The sequence below is a fragment of the Pogona vitticeps genome, chromosome 4 (genome assembly GCF_051106095.1).
Source record: "Pogona vitticeps strain Pit_001003342236 chromosome 4, PviZW2.1, whole genome shotgun sequence".
NCBI lineage: Eukaryota > Metazoa > Chordata > Lepidosauria > Squamata > Agamidae > Pogona > Pogona vitticeps.
This window is the reverse complement of record NC_135786.1, coordinates 57,030,378-57,043,982: the sequence shown is the minus strand read 5'-3', so window position 1 is coordinate 57,043,982 and position 13,605 is coordinate 57,030,378. Positions and strand designations below refer to the sequence as shown.

The following is a 13,605-nucleotide window of genomic DNA, read 5'->3' as shown; positions in this document are numbered from 1 at the left end:
GCTGTTCAGAGCATAACTGCAGGAGAGCATGTGGGCTCCTTTTCTTTCCACTTTCCTTCTGCAACTGTTTGCTTCTCTTCCTAACTCTAATTTATAATTAAATGCTTTGACGTGGAAACAATTCCTTGGACAGCTGGGCATGTAACTGCTCATTGCTCCAGGGCCTTCAGAAGGCCAGGCTGGCTGTAATAAGCGTTTGGCCTCCAGAGAGATGAGGATTTCTTTAACTCCCCCCCACCACCATCCTACAGAAAACCTCCCCTTGCTTCTTTTCCACAATGGCTTGGCAGTGTGTGCACACTGCTTTCCAGCAGCCCCATATGCATCCACCCATTCCCTTTTATGAGCTGACAAATAAAAGCCCTGGGAGCAGCCAGGCTCTATTGATTCAGTACCTCCCTAGGGATGCATAATTCCTCAGTATTTTAATATCTATTAATGCTGAGATGAAATCAATGCTGGCTAATGAGATTCTTAGCAGCACAGGATATTTAAAGGAGGTGGGGGAGCCATGGCAGGTGTACTTGACAGTAAGGACACCCTGGAGCTTCTGTTGCCTATTGGGTTTTTTTAAGTTGCTAAGTGATGTGGAAGCAGAAAAGGAGCCTCACCTGCTTTCTGTCCGTAATAACAACAGCTTAATCTGTGTGCATTAATAAGCTGGCTAAGCTTTCCATGACCTTAAGAGAAACATTAATACTAGCTCATAGTTGCAGGTCTAGCTACCCTTTAAAGGCACAGAAACAATGGCTGGTTTAAAAAAAGTGGCAATCATTTTATCTAGTCAAAGGTAAAAACAGTAATATCATGATATATTTGGAAGTACAGAGTGTCATCACGACAGTCGACATAGCAAAACTTGGAAACGCTAATTTTTTCAGATGACAACTCCCATAATGATTATGCCATAATCCCTGTTATCCAGAAAGCCCCAGTGCTTTGACCCTTAAGATGGTCACACCGTTATGCACAAAGGTTATGAGTTCAATTCCCCACTGGGCCTCCTTGACAGGCGCTGGACTCAATGATCCACAAGGTCCCTTTCAGCTCTACAGTTCTAGCATGATGATGAAAAGCCTGATATATTTTTTCTCTCAAAGTTAAATTTTAAAAAACATAAAAACAAAAAACACCCCACATCATGATGCAGTGGACAGAACCTTGGCGTCGGGAATCATCTGTGCTCAACCTTCCCCCCCCCCAACTGTGATGCTAATGAACTTGTGAGCTGATGGGCTTTGTGTATTTTTGTTGTTTTAAGGAATTCAAAGCAGTTCCTGCAACACTGTGCTTTTATAGCACTTGGGTGGTTCTGAATTTCACAGCAGCAGGAACCTTTCTCACCTCTGGAATCATATAACTTATCTTGCTTTGTTTGGTCTTCAGGACCCAAGCATAGAATTCCTCAGAAGTATGATTTCATGAACTGGGTGAGGCTTCCCTGCAACATCAGTGTGCCTTCAGGTTTAATCATGGGCCATCTCTAAAATCTGTTTCTGGCCAAAGTCATATATTGCAAGGGAACTTTCAAAAAAGAATGAATCAGGGTTGCAACATCCATTTTCAGATTTCGCTGTGTGTGGAAGGATGAGTGACTGAAAAAAGCAACAGAAGAAGGCAGTGGAGTTGAGGGAGTTGAATGGAGTGCAATAGATGAAAAAGAGAAAGGAACACAGTGGAATGGTAAAGGAGAAGATAGAAAGAGCAGCTATTAGCCAGTGAGGATGAGAGAGTCTTAGCTGCAAAGAACAAGAACAGACTTCAGAGTTGTGGAAGCAACTAATATTGTCCTCTGAAGATCCCGGCCACAGAGACTGGCGAAATGTTAGGAAGAACAACTTTCAGAACACGGCCAAAGAGCCCGAAAAACCCACAACAACCATTAGATCCCGGCCATGAAAGCCTTCGCGAATATAACATTGTCCTATTAACAGTGGGTCTTACCTAGTACTTCCTGAATATTAAGTAGTGATTTGTTTTTCATTCTTTCATTGATTGATTGGATGACTGAAATCTGCTCTTCATCTTTATGATAAGAGAATTTGGAGTTCAGCTTCCACATCGGAGATGTGTGGCCGGTCAAAAATGTTCAGATAAAAACAGATTAAATCCTATGGCCACTGCTTACTTAAAGGACTTTCCCCTTAATCAGTGACGCAGATTCCTACTTGTGAATCCTTCTGAGCATCAATTCCTGACACCTACAGAGAAGCCATCCCAGTCACTGCTCACAGCAACAGAATTTCATGTTGAATTTTAATCTAAAGACATAGACAGCTACCAAGTTTAAGAGTATGTTGCTTTAAAGATACAGTAAATTGATTCAGGATTCTATGGCTCCTCTAAGCCAGGCATCAGAATACTGTGATCCTGACACACCAAGCTGTAGCCTGAGCAGCTTTCAAAAGTATTTATTTCAATTTGCTTTTGGGAAGTCCAGGTGATCTTCTGAGATGTGAGGTGTTTCAGCACATGTATGTTAATGATTTGTCTGTTTTTAATTAATCTGCAAATCAGCATCATACATTTCTGCAACAAATTCTCCCTTCCCATGTTTGCATTGTGTAGGGGGTATTTGTTTAGCTGTTACAGATTTTGATTGTCTTGCTACATTTGGGGGGGCATATGTTGGGAGATATTCATGTAGTGCCTTCCAGGTCCTCCAGTGCATGTTTTTTTACAGTAAGATATATGTATAAACAAATATATAATGTAAATACGTCAGTATAAATGTATACATCAATTTATAATGATAAATAAAAACATAGTTCTTGGCTTTTTCAGTTTACTAAAAGTGCTAGGTTTTAATCACTTTTATTTTCTTCCCCAATGTCATTAGAGGGCAGTTTTCAAGACATTTGTAAATGTGCCGGGAGGGCAGGGAATGAAGTAGGGCAGAATCTTGAAATGATGCAGTGGGAACATGTAAGGATCTATCTGTCTTTCAAACTATAGATCTTCTTGGAGTATAGAGACTCTAATGGGACAGATCCCGTTGAGACCCATTGCAAACATCCTGGGAACCCTTTCCTAAAAAGTTATTTTTAAACAGCCATGGGGGAAAGATTCTGAATATTTACTTCTGCCATCTCTGTCACATGCCAGCCATGTTGTAGTAGCAACCAATCAAAGGTCAACAGTGCAGGGTTTTCACAGTAACCACCCAAAAATAGACAAGTTGGTAAAATGGTATAGGAGCACTCCTCAAAACAAAAAGGCTGAGGGCAATATCTTAGAGTTTTGTGTTTGGAATGGCCATGCTGTGGGCCTGTTACAAAGATGTAGTTGAGATTTTCCCTCTTTTCAACAATGTGGCAGCAACTTCTTCCATCTCGGGCACCTCCACCTGGAAGGCAGCAGCCATCTCGTCTCTTGCCAGTTTCAGAAAGGAATAGTCTTTCGCTAAGGAGCCAAGTCCCCCGGAGGTCAGAGCCTGTAGTAAAGGATTGAAACATTAGCCAAGCCCTTTTCGGCAGTACTGGAGTGTCCTCATTGGTTTGCTTCTGCCCCTAAGGATACATAAATACAGTGGTGCCTCGCTAGATGATGATAATCCGTTCCACTGAAATCGCTGTCTAGCGAAATCATTGTCTAGCAAAAAGCAAATCTCGTCTAGCAAAAATCGGTTTGTGAAGCAGGGACCAAACATTGTCCAGCAAAATTCCCCCATAGGAATCACTGTTTTGTGAATCGCTATAGCGATCACAAAAAGTCAATGTCTAGCGAAAAAACTGTCATGCGGGGTAACTGTCTAGTGAGGCACCACTATATCTAACTCTATGCTATGTCTGACTTTTGCTTAAAGGTCTGAACATTAATTTTTCAGACACTTCACTCTGTCTTCCATTTCCTAGGCTGCTGGTGACACAGGAACAGTGCATTTTGCAAAATGTGGCCTCTAAGGGTGAAACAAAATGCCACGGATCACTCATCATTACAAGAGGGAGTTTTTGAAGTGCTAAAAACCTTTGATTTTCAATGTACTGCACACCCCACAACCTAATGCTCTCCCTATCAGGGATGGCAGACTTTACCTCCAATGCGCTGTTCAGGTTCCCCAGACTCCTACTTCTAGGGGACTTTAACATCTACGTGGAGATACAATTTCCTGGGGTGGCCTTGGGGTTTATGGTATCCATGGGCCTGTCCCAACATATTACACTCTTGCTACATTTTGGGAGGCATGTGTTCAATATCCAATTGGTTTCCAGGTCCTACACAGATGTGGCAGGACATCCCTTGGATCTGGTGTTCACATCTGGGCAGAGAGAATATTATCTGAAAGTGGCAAACCTTCAGTCTTCTGCTTTGTCATGGTCAGATCATCACCTGCTGAGATATGAACTTTGTATAACAGTGCCTCTCTGCAGAATGAATGGATCTATTAGAATGTTCTTTCCCCAAAGACTGATGGATCCATTTGGTTTCCATAATGCCCTGGGGCAGGGGGAGGTCTGGCTGATCTGGTTCATGCTCCTGTCAAAGTCCATATTTCCCACTAGTATTCAGAGGTGACCCAGGCATTTGACACAATTGCTCCTAAATGACCCCTTTGGTGCAGAGTGTCATGGTTTATGGAAGAGTTTAGGGCAATGAAGCAATTACAAAGACTGGTAGAGAGCAGATGGAAGAAAGATCCCACAGAATGCTATCTGGCTGCAGTCAGGGAGATGTCCGGTAAATATTGTAATCTATTTAGGGCTTCAAAAAGAGGCTATAATACAAAACTGATTCATGCAGCCTCCAGTCAACAGGCAGAACTCTTTTGCATTGTTTGCAGGCTAACACATTCCAGACAGATGCAAAAATTACAGCGAAGTCTGGAGAACTGCAACCAACAGGCAGCCCATTTCAGATCCAAGATTGAATCCATCTGTCAGGATCTTGACTCCTTCCTAATCCCCATAGATCAAACTGAAATGTCCAATGCACCATCTAGTCAGATTTTATTGGAATCGTTTCAGTTAGTAAGGCCTGAGGATGTTGACAAATCATGTGCATGCTATACACCTACTACCACTTTTTTAGATCCTTGCCCATCTTGGCTATTAAAAGAATAGGCTACTCATACTGATCCCAATGGGGATTGGGATGTTATTAGACAGCTACAAAGGTGTGCATCTGATTGCACCAAGAAGGGCTGCAACACAAGCAATCTCCTTTAAAGGAATCCTTCCATTTGTGAGGGAATTGCTCCAGCCTGCCCACCAAAAGTAGAAGCCCTACAGCTGGACCAAAAACATCTAGCTTAGGCATAGATCAGGGTCAGTCTGAAGTGCAATTCCCCATATGTAATGTGATCACTAGGAAATATAATACATCATATCATTCCACAAGTGATCCAGATTGCCACCTATTTCCAGGTGTGACCACACCTCAGTGACAGGTATAGAATGACACTGTTAATTTCTCATTCCCCTCTCCTTTTCCCTCAAAACATAGTATGGGATGCCAAGGCTTTTAATCATTTGTCTGTGCTAACAATAAAGTATCTGTAGACGTTTGGAAGACATTTTTCATTGTTTTGCCATCACACTGAAAAACTGATGCACAAATACAGTCACTTTTGATTGGAATGAAATGGCTTTAAAATGCCAGTCACTCAAGCCAGCTTTGCAGCCCTCACCATCCTATCTCTCCCTGGTCCTGAATCCCAGACCTCAACAACCTCCAGCCAATGCATACAATGCCAACAGATTTACCTCCTGGATGAACTGGATAGTGACGGGGGTGGAGGCTTCCATGTCTCTTAATCCATTTCCTTCACTGCTGCTTGTCAGCTGAGGTGCTTCATCATCAACTGCCTCATGCAAGGCAAAGGGCGTCTTTTGGGAGAAGTGGAGATTAAGGAGAACAGGTAAAATGGAATGGAAATCCCTTAGCATCTGCAAACAAACTCTTATTACCTTGAGTACTGAGAGCTCTAAGACTACTGTCCCCAGGAAGCTTGTGGTACAATTTACAGATGGGGTATTTTCAAAGAAAACCAGACCTGTAAAATGAGCTTTGTTATCTTAAGAAGGATGTTAATGGTCTTATAACATTGTAAGATGGATGCATAAATAAGACTCACAGAAATCTTGATGAAGAAAACAGTACATGAATACTTGGATATACTGTATCATAAATAGCTTTCTCATTTATGATATATTATAAATAGCTTTCTCATTTTGTCTCCATTGATATTCTAAATTTCGAGGGGTGGGGCTAGGACAAAAGGGATTATTCTGTAATGAAACAACCACCCCTCCAAGAGTGAGGATTGACTGGCCGTTGTTCTCACTGGCTGTACTTGCTCTTCCTGCACACATAGTTCCTTCTTGGTGGAGGATGTAGAGTTAGTTTAATAACATCTTTACAGCGGTTGAACCTAATGGTCAAGCAGACCTATGGCTGCGAGTACATTGTCAAATACTAAATTTTTCAAGCTAGAGTCATTTAAATGGGCTTTTTTCTCTGTGCAGTTAGTTGTGATACATTCTTGTAAAGACAGGAGGTGTTTCTGTAGGTGGTGTATCAGTGACATAGGCAGTTGGGGAGTGATGTTCAGGACTGGGGGAACACACCTCCACATTCTTTCCTCTCCCTTGCTTGTTCTCTGAATTTTTCAAACATTTTTTAAAATTCTTGCATATAGGAGATTAGCACAAGATCTCCCTATCATCTTATGGCTGGGTAGTTGTTATTATTTCCCATGTTATTGACCCTGACTGTTCCCTGTCAGATTAGCAGAGGCAGGCAGAAAAAAAAAGTAGATGTGAGCCAGAATTCAAATCTCATCACATCAAATTTGAAGAGTGAATTCCCAAATCAATCTGCAGCCCCTGTATGAGCACTGACTGTGATTTTAAATGTAATACAGGCTGCAAATAAAATCGCAGCAAAGCCAAATCACTCTGATTCATCTTTCCATTTTAGTCACACTCTGTGATGGATAATCTCATTATACTCGGACCAGTGCAACTGAAAATGTCTGGCCATTGGCCTCACTGCATTTGAAACATACAATGAGCATGCATGCTTCAAGAGTATACACCAGCCACCTGTGTGGGTGTATGAAAGGGAAATGTGTCCCAATTTCTTGCAATAGAGAACTCGGGCCTTGTTATATATGAGGAGAGTTTGGAAGAACTCTGTTTGGAGCTTGGACTCTCACTGTACCTGGTCCGCTGCATAGACTGGGGAATCAGGGATGTGTGCAATTCTATGCTGAAGGGCTTTATTAATGAATGTTGTGTCCACATCAGCCCCTTTCTTTAATATTTCCACTCACTTTTGTCCAGCTATTGGCTGAAATTTTGTTGTTGAGCATAGTAAATCATACTAGAATAGGTCCATCAAACCAATGGGAATTTGGTGAATGAACTCTTCTGAAAAGTTCATTGATTCTAATGAGCCTACTCTAATTGTAATTTACTATAGTACAGTAAGTTGCAGGTAGAGTAGACTCATTTGAATCAGTGGAGCTTATAGAGGAGTTGGCTCATCAAATCCTCACTAAATCAGTGGGCCAACTCTAGTGTGACTTAGTACGTGACTGCTGGATAGGTGTCTGGCAGCAGAGCCAGAGGCTGGAAGTTGGATTCCCTGCTGTGCCTCCCTGAGGGGGGGGGGGCTGAACTCGATGATCCATAGGGTCCCTTCCAGCTCAGCAGATGACAACGATGATGATGATGATCCTCTGGAGTTGATGATTATGACAGCCATTGTAACGGAAAACCCAGATGGCATTGTTTTCATTTTTGTCTCCCTTCCCCTGCCATCCCCACTTGATTTCTGGTCATTCTTAAAATTTAAAATGTCTTTGTATAGTCTATTTGTTCACTGTGAATAAACAAAGCACTTTTAATGGTTTTCAGGGCTCATATTCCTTCAGTTAAAAGCTTACAGCTTTTGTCCTTTTATTGCTTTCTATAGTACAACTGGTGGATAGCTTGTAAATTTCCTATAAACTGACATTGTCTCTGTTAACTATCATTTACTGTATTCAATGTTCTGGAAGGCTTTATTATCAATTTCCTCAAATTCATTTTATTCTTTTCATTTTAATAGAATGAAATATCTCTATCTTACTATACAAAAATATTAGGTAAAGGTAAAGGTTCCCCTTGACATTTTTTGTCCAGTCGTGTTCGACTCTAGGGGGCGGTGCTCATCCCCGTTTCCAAGCCATAGAGCCAGCGTTTGTCCGAAGACAATCTTTCCGTGGTCACATGGCCAGTGCGACTTAGACACGGAATGCTGTTACCTTCCCACCGAGGTGGTCCCTATTTATCTACTTGCATTTGCATGCTTTCGAACTGCTAGGTTGGCGGGAGCTGGGACAAAGCAACCAGAGCTCACTCCGTCGCGTGGATTCGATCTTACGACTGCTGGTCTTCTGACCCTGCAGCACAGGCTTCTGCAGTTTAGCCCACAGTGCCACCACAAAAATATTAGAAAATACTTAATACAAAATTTGTACTTAAAGCTGTCCCCCCATGGGGAAGGAAGAAAATAACGGTCAGTTAAGAGATAATATTTCAGGGAGAAGTAACAGGTTAAACATCTCTCAATAGGAAGCAATAAAATGGGCTCAACTTGAAAGCAGGAAGCTTTTAATTAACCCTGAAAAGCACCTTTATTGGATACGACAGTAGTTCCCAAACTGTGCACTGTGGCACCTTGGTGTGCCACCAAACCCAGCAAGGGGCATCCCAGATTCCTTGGATGTGTGACTCAGGCCAAGCTTTTTCCTCCCTTCTCTTCCAAAGTATCGTATTCAGGGAGCCATGGCCAGTGCCCAGTAAGTCAAGAGTCAAAAAAGTTTGGGAACCACTGCGATAGGATTCTAAAGTAAATTTTATAGAAGAATCCTCCCTATACAGAAGGCACTGTCAGATGATATCATGGCATCTTAAGTATTGTGCAGAACCTTTTTGTTAATTCCACTTCCAGCTGATAATGGAAAAGCAATGACTAGCAGTGCTAAAAGATTGCAGTATGGAAGCAACTGGTCAAAACTCAGCATCAATCTCTGGAGGCGGGGCTTTGTTGCGGTGCTGCCAGCAACTCCAGAGAGGAGCTCTCTGGAAAAAGCTGGAACCCTCCGGCCCGGGATCCCCTTTTTGAAATGGGGATCAAAGGAGAGTCTAGAAGAAGTCTCTCTGAAGCAGATGGTGAGCAGCAGAAGGAGAAGAAAGGGAGGCAGACCCGGACTTTTTTCTTCTGAAGAAATCACCGTGCACGGACTGGAGCGGGCGCCATTTTTTGGCACTGAGCCGCGAGGAACCCTTTACCGGGGGAGAGGAGAGCAATCAATATAAACTAATAATATATAACAAGTAAGTAAGCCGAAGCCTCTGATTTATGAAACAGCCTCATTAAGCTGAAATAAGAATGAAAATATTTGGCTGAAAGAATAAATGCAGCGGCGGGTTTATCTTATCAGTCTGACTCAAAAACGAAACTAAGCTTCTCCAAGTGAACTTTTAAACACCAGGCTGATTCTAAAGCCGAGAGTCTGAGATGGAAAAATAAATCTTATGTTTCTGGAGAAGAATCCCAGACAGCAACACCGTCTGACTGGATTTAAGAGACTTCGGTGGATGCAGTGTGGCTGGGATACGTTACTCTTTGCCTTCTCTGGACTTTGTGAACTATAAATAATAGAATCTGGTGGTTTTCGGGAGAAGGAGCTGACGTGGCCAACTGGACTAAGGAGCATTAAGGGGTTAATGAAGATCACAAGACGAGCTCCAAGGACAATCTACTGGACAGTTTGAGACTCTGTGACTGTTGTTTTGTTTATCGGACTGCAGACCGCGTGTGAGTCTAATAATAGAAGCTTGCTGAACTCAGGAGAAGAAGAAATAACAGCGTCACGGTTCTAATTGATACTGTATTTGCTGGGCTAAAAGTTGATTTTTATACTACAATATTTGGACAAAGATTGGAGGGAGATCTAAGGGGAGGTTTATGATGAGGGGTTTGAATTGTTGATAAAATTGTGGAAACTGTGGAAGGATTTCTAGGGGGTGATTATTGTGGTATTTATACAAACCCCAAAGCCTGAGATGGACCCCAAAAATTCAAAAGAACAAATGGAGACTTGGTCTGTTCAATCCCAAAGTTCTGGAATAGTGGTGCAAGAAATAGAAAAGGAATGGCAGATTAATATACAAAGGCTAATATTATCAGGGTTCCAGCAAGTGAATGCAGGTCTTAACAAAATAGAAGATTTGATGAAAGGGACGAAAGAGGGGACAGTAGATGCCAAACAAAACTTAAATGAAGTTGTACAGACTTTAGAATCGTCTGTATTAGACATGACACCAGGTAATATGAATGCAGTAGAGAGTTATCCAGTGACCCATGCAGCTTCCAAAATTAAAAAGCATTATGACAAAAATCTTAAGGAGGCAGAGATACTGAAACCAGACAATTTTATGGTGAAAATATGGGAAGTGAAAAAAATGGATATTCTGTCAGATGGGCTGAAAGACTGTTCAATTCAAAAAGAAACTGAACGATGGGATGTATTGTATAAATGGCAGCAGCTACCAGATAATGTTGGAATAACATAGAATAAAATTAAAATTAAATGATAAGATAAAAGCAGGAGGGTAATCAAACTGTGAAAAAGCAAAAAGTTGATATGTATTAGCAATATGAATTGATTGGATGATGTTATACTTTATGCTCTCCTATCCCCCAAAACCATTTTTCCTTTCCTATCCCCTCTTTCTTTTGTACCCTCTATCCCTGTTCCTAAATAAAAAAAAAAAAGAAAACTAAAAAAAAACTCAGCATCAATCTCTGATAGAGTTGTAAGTTGAGTTTTAATGGAGAACAGCATTGGCTGAAATCTTCCTAGACTAAACTAAAGCAATGGGCCTCAGTTCGTATTTACCTGCTGGCTGGAAAACTGTAGAATTGGATTGGTCTTCACACCAGATGCTGGCAACACACTCCTTTTCCTTTGCTCCTTTTCAAGCTGAATGGAACATTTGTTGGCTGGGAGGGAGGGAAAAAGGCATGATGGATCACGGGAAAATTAATAGTTTGCAGGTGTTTAGAGAATGTCGCTACAGGAGCTCTAGCTGAACTACAAAGTAGATAAGGTGTTGATTTGCAACAATGCCTGTTGATGTAGCAATACTCAAACATTTTAGTTAGACAGACTCCTTCAATGGAGAAATCATTAAGAGCTTCCCTCTTTTTCTCATGACCCAAAACATCAGTTTATACATAAACAGGGACTATATGGTTAGTCCCTTAGTTATTAGCAGCTAATCCTTTTGGTGATGAATAAGAATATTAAATGGAGGAAGGGGTTAGCTGGAACTCACCTCTGTGTGATAGCTGATGAGATGAAGGTAATCTCATCTCGCCCCTCAATTCGTCCTCATATGTCATCCTATGGAACAAAGCACTTTCACTTTTACAACAAAGCACTAATGATAAGTTCCAAGAAATGTCCAGTCCCAAATAACAATTTTTAATACTTAGACTGTGATTTATACTAAAATAACAACTATAGGTTGGTTGTCCTGACTGAGCTTCTCCATCACTTTCTTTTTCCATCTGCTCTTCCATGTGTGTGAACATGCAGTGGCATAGATATATATGGTGCATTATTCATATGCATGGATTCCATGTGTATCTCACCCTTTTTAACACATCACAGTGCCTTTCTTCTAGTTAAATGAATAAAGTCTGATTTGATCCTCAAGACTGGACACAGAGAGGAACACTCAGATTAAGTTGGGTGCTTCACAGTTTTTTAACCAAGTTCCTGGTAGTTTCTACTGCTGAAATTGCTGTAGTTGTCCACACCAGTATGCTTAGTTCACCTGTTACTAGAGTCCACGTTCTACTTCCCAATCAGTTCAATTAAAACCCTTTTCCCCACTCCTTTCCTTCTTCCCTCTTCCTCTATCCATCCTCTCAGATCAGCAGCTGTGGATGTCAGCCATCAGGGCTTTAAGCACACATGTTGGGAAGAATTAATCCCCATTTTCCATAAAACAGCAGTTTATGGACAGATGGCCTCACATTTGACTCTAGAATACTTTAGCATACAGAAGAGTATACCAAATGACTGTAAGGTGGCCAGGTCCTGTGGCTGCAAAATAAGCCCAAATCATCACCCCCTCCTCCATCATGCTTGACAGTTAGTATGAGGTGTTTGTGTTGATAAGCTGTGTTTGGTTTTCACCAAACATGATACTATGCATTATGGCCAAACATCTCCACTTTGGCATTGTCTGTCCAAAGGATATTGTTCCAGATGTCTTATGGGTTTTCCAGATGTACCTTTGCAAACCTAAGCCATGCAGTCATGTTAATTTTTTAGAAAGAAGAGGCTTTCGCCTGGCAATCCTTGCAAACCAACCATACTTGTTCAGTCTTTTATTAACTGTACTGTTATAAACTTTAATATTTAACATGCTAACATGTAGAATCTGAGATGCGACTCTTGGTTTTGTTTTGTTTTTTGCAATTTCTCTCAACATTGCATCATGTGACCTTGGAGTGACTTTGCTTGGACATCCACTGCTGGGAAGATTGGCAACTGTCTTGAATGCTTTCCACTTGTGAATAATAATCCTCACTGCATAATGAATGACTTTACATTGATTGAAAAAGGCCTTATATCCCTTCCCAAATTGATAGGTAGCAACAACTGACCATTGGTAATTGACCATTGGTAATGGCGCAGCTAAAAAAAAATCTTGTAAATAAATAAATAAACAAACAAACAATTGCTTCACTATAATCACTGAAGATGTGTTTCCTCCTTGGCAGTGTGTTAACATATACCTGAATGCTCCAAATCAGCAAACTGCTAAAACTTTCACTTTTACAAAGGTGGCCACACTTACTGAGGATCAATTTACACAAGGGCATTTGGTTAGCAGGATCTGACTGCTAATTAGCTTCTTAATTCCTATGGAAGCAGTAAGTTAGTTTTTCACACATGGCTTCTCCATTTTGGCTTTATTTTTGTAAAATAAATCATGATGTAATATGTCATGTGTTGTTCATCTGAGGTGGTATTTACCTAATTTTCAGACCTGCTAAGGATCAGATGATTTTTATTATGTCCTGATATGTAAAAAAACATAGAATTCAAAGAGAGTTGGCTTGGGAGTTCAACTACACCAGAGCACAGAGTGCTATCCTTTGAAGATGCCAGCCACAGAGACTGGCGAAACGTTAGGAAGAACAACCTTCAGAACACTGCCAAAGAGCCCGAAAAACCCACAACCATTAGATCCCGGCCATGAAAGCCTTCGCGAATAGAGTGTACTTTCTTTTTCACATGACTGTACCTCAGTTGCCTTGCTGCTTGACTTTTTGGTACACTGACATTGCACAAGCTCAACTGCAGAGTAATTAAGTGTTTACTCATTAGTCTGTGCACTTAACAGAATGTCCACTATGAGAGTTAGGAGCCTACACTGAGATTGTGCACCTGCACTATCTATGGTTTTATCCTGTCAAGGTTATTCTATGAGGCCTTACTAACTGAGAAGCTTTTACAGCTGAAGCTCTCATGAAAACTGCTGCATATTCAAGAATTCTGAAAAATCATGGCCTTAAAGCCAATGATTAATTGAT

General features: G+C 41.2%; 1 protein-coding gene across 2 annotated transcripts in view; it reads right to left on the bottom strand.

Moving 5' to 3' along the window:
• Positions 1 to 2,776: 2,776 nt before the first annotated feature.
• CACNA1S (calcium voltage-gated channel subunit alpha1 S) overlaps positions 2,777 to 13,605 on the bottom strand; it is a 78,185-nt gene continuing 67,356 nt past the window's right edge. For both annotated transcript variants that reach the window (XM_072997463.2, XM_020805303.3), the window contains 4 exons: positions 11,331 to 11,398; positions 10,892 to 10,995; positions 5,703 to 5,825; positions 2,777 to 3,433 (listed from right to left, as the gene is read on the bottom strand). In XM_072997463.2, coding sequence (XP_072853564.2) covers positions 3,272 to 3,433; positions 5,703 to 5,825; positions 10,892 to 10,995; positions 11,331 to 11,398 — 457 coding nt within the window. In that variant the 3' untranslated portion in view covers positions 2,777 to 3,271. The remainder of the gene's footprint in view (positions 3,434 to 5,702; positions 5,826 to 10,891; positions 10,996 to 11,330; positions 11,399 to 13,605) is intronic.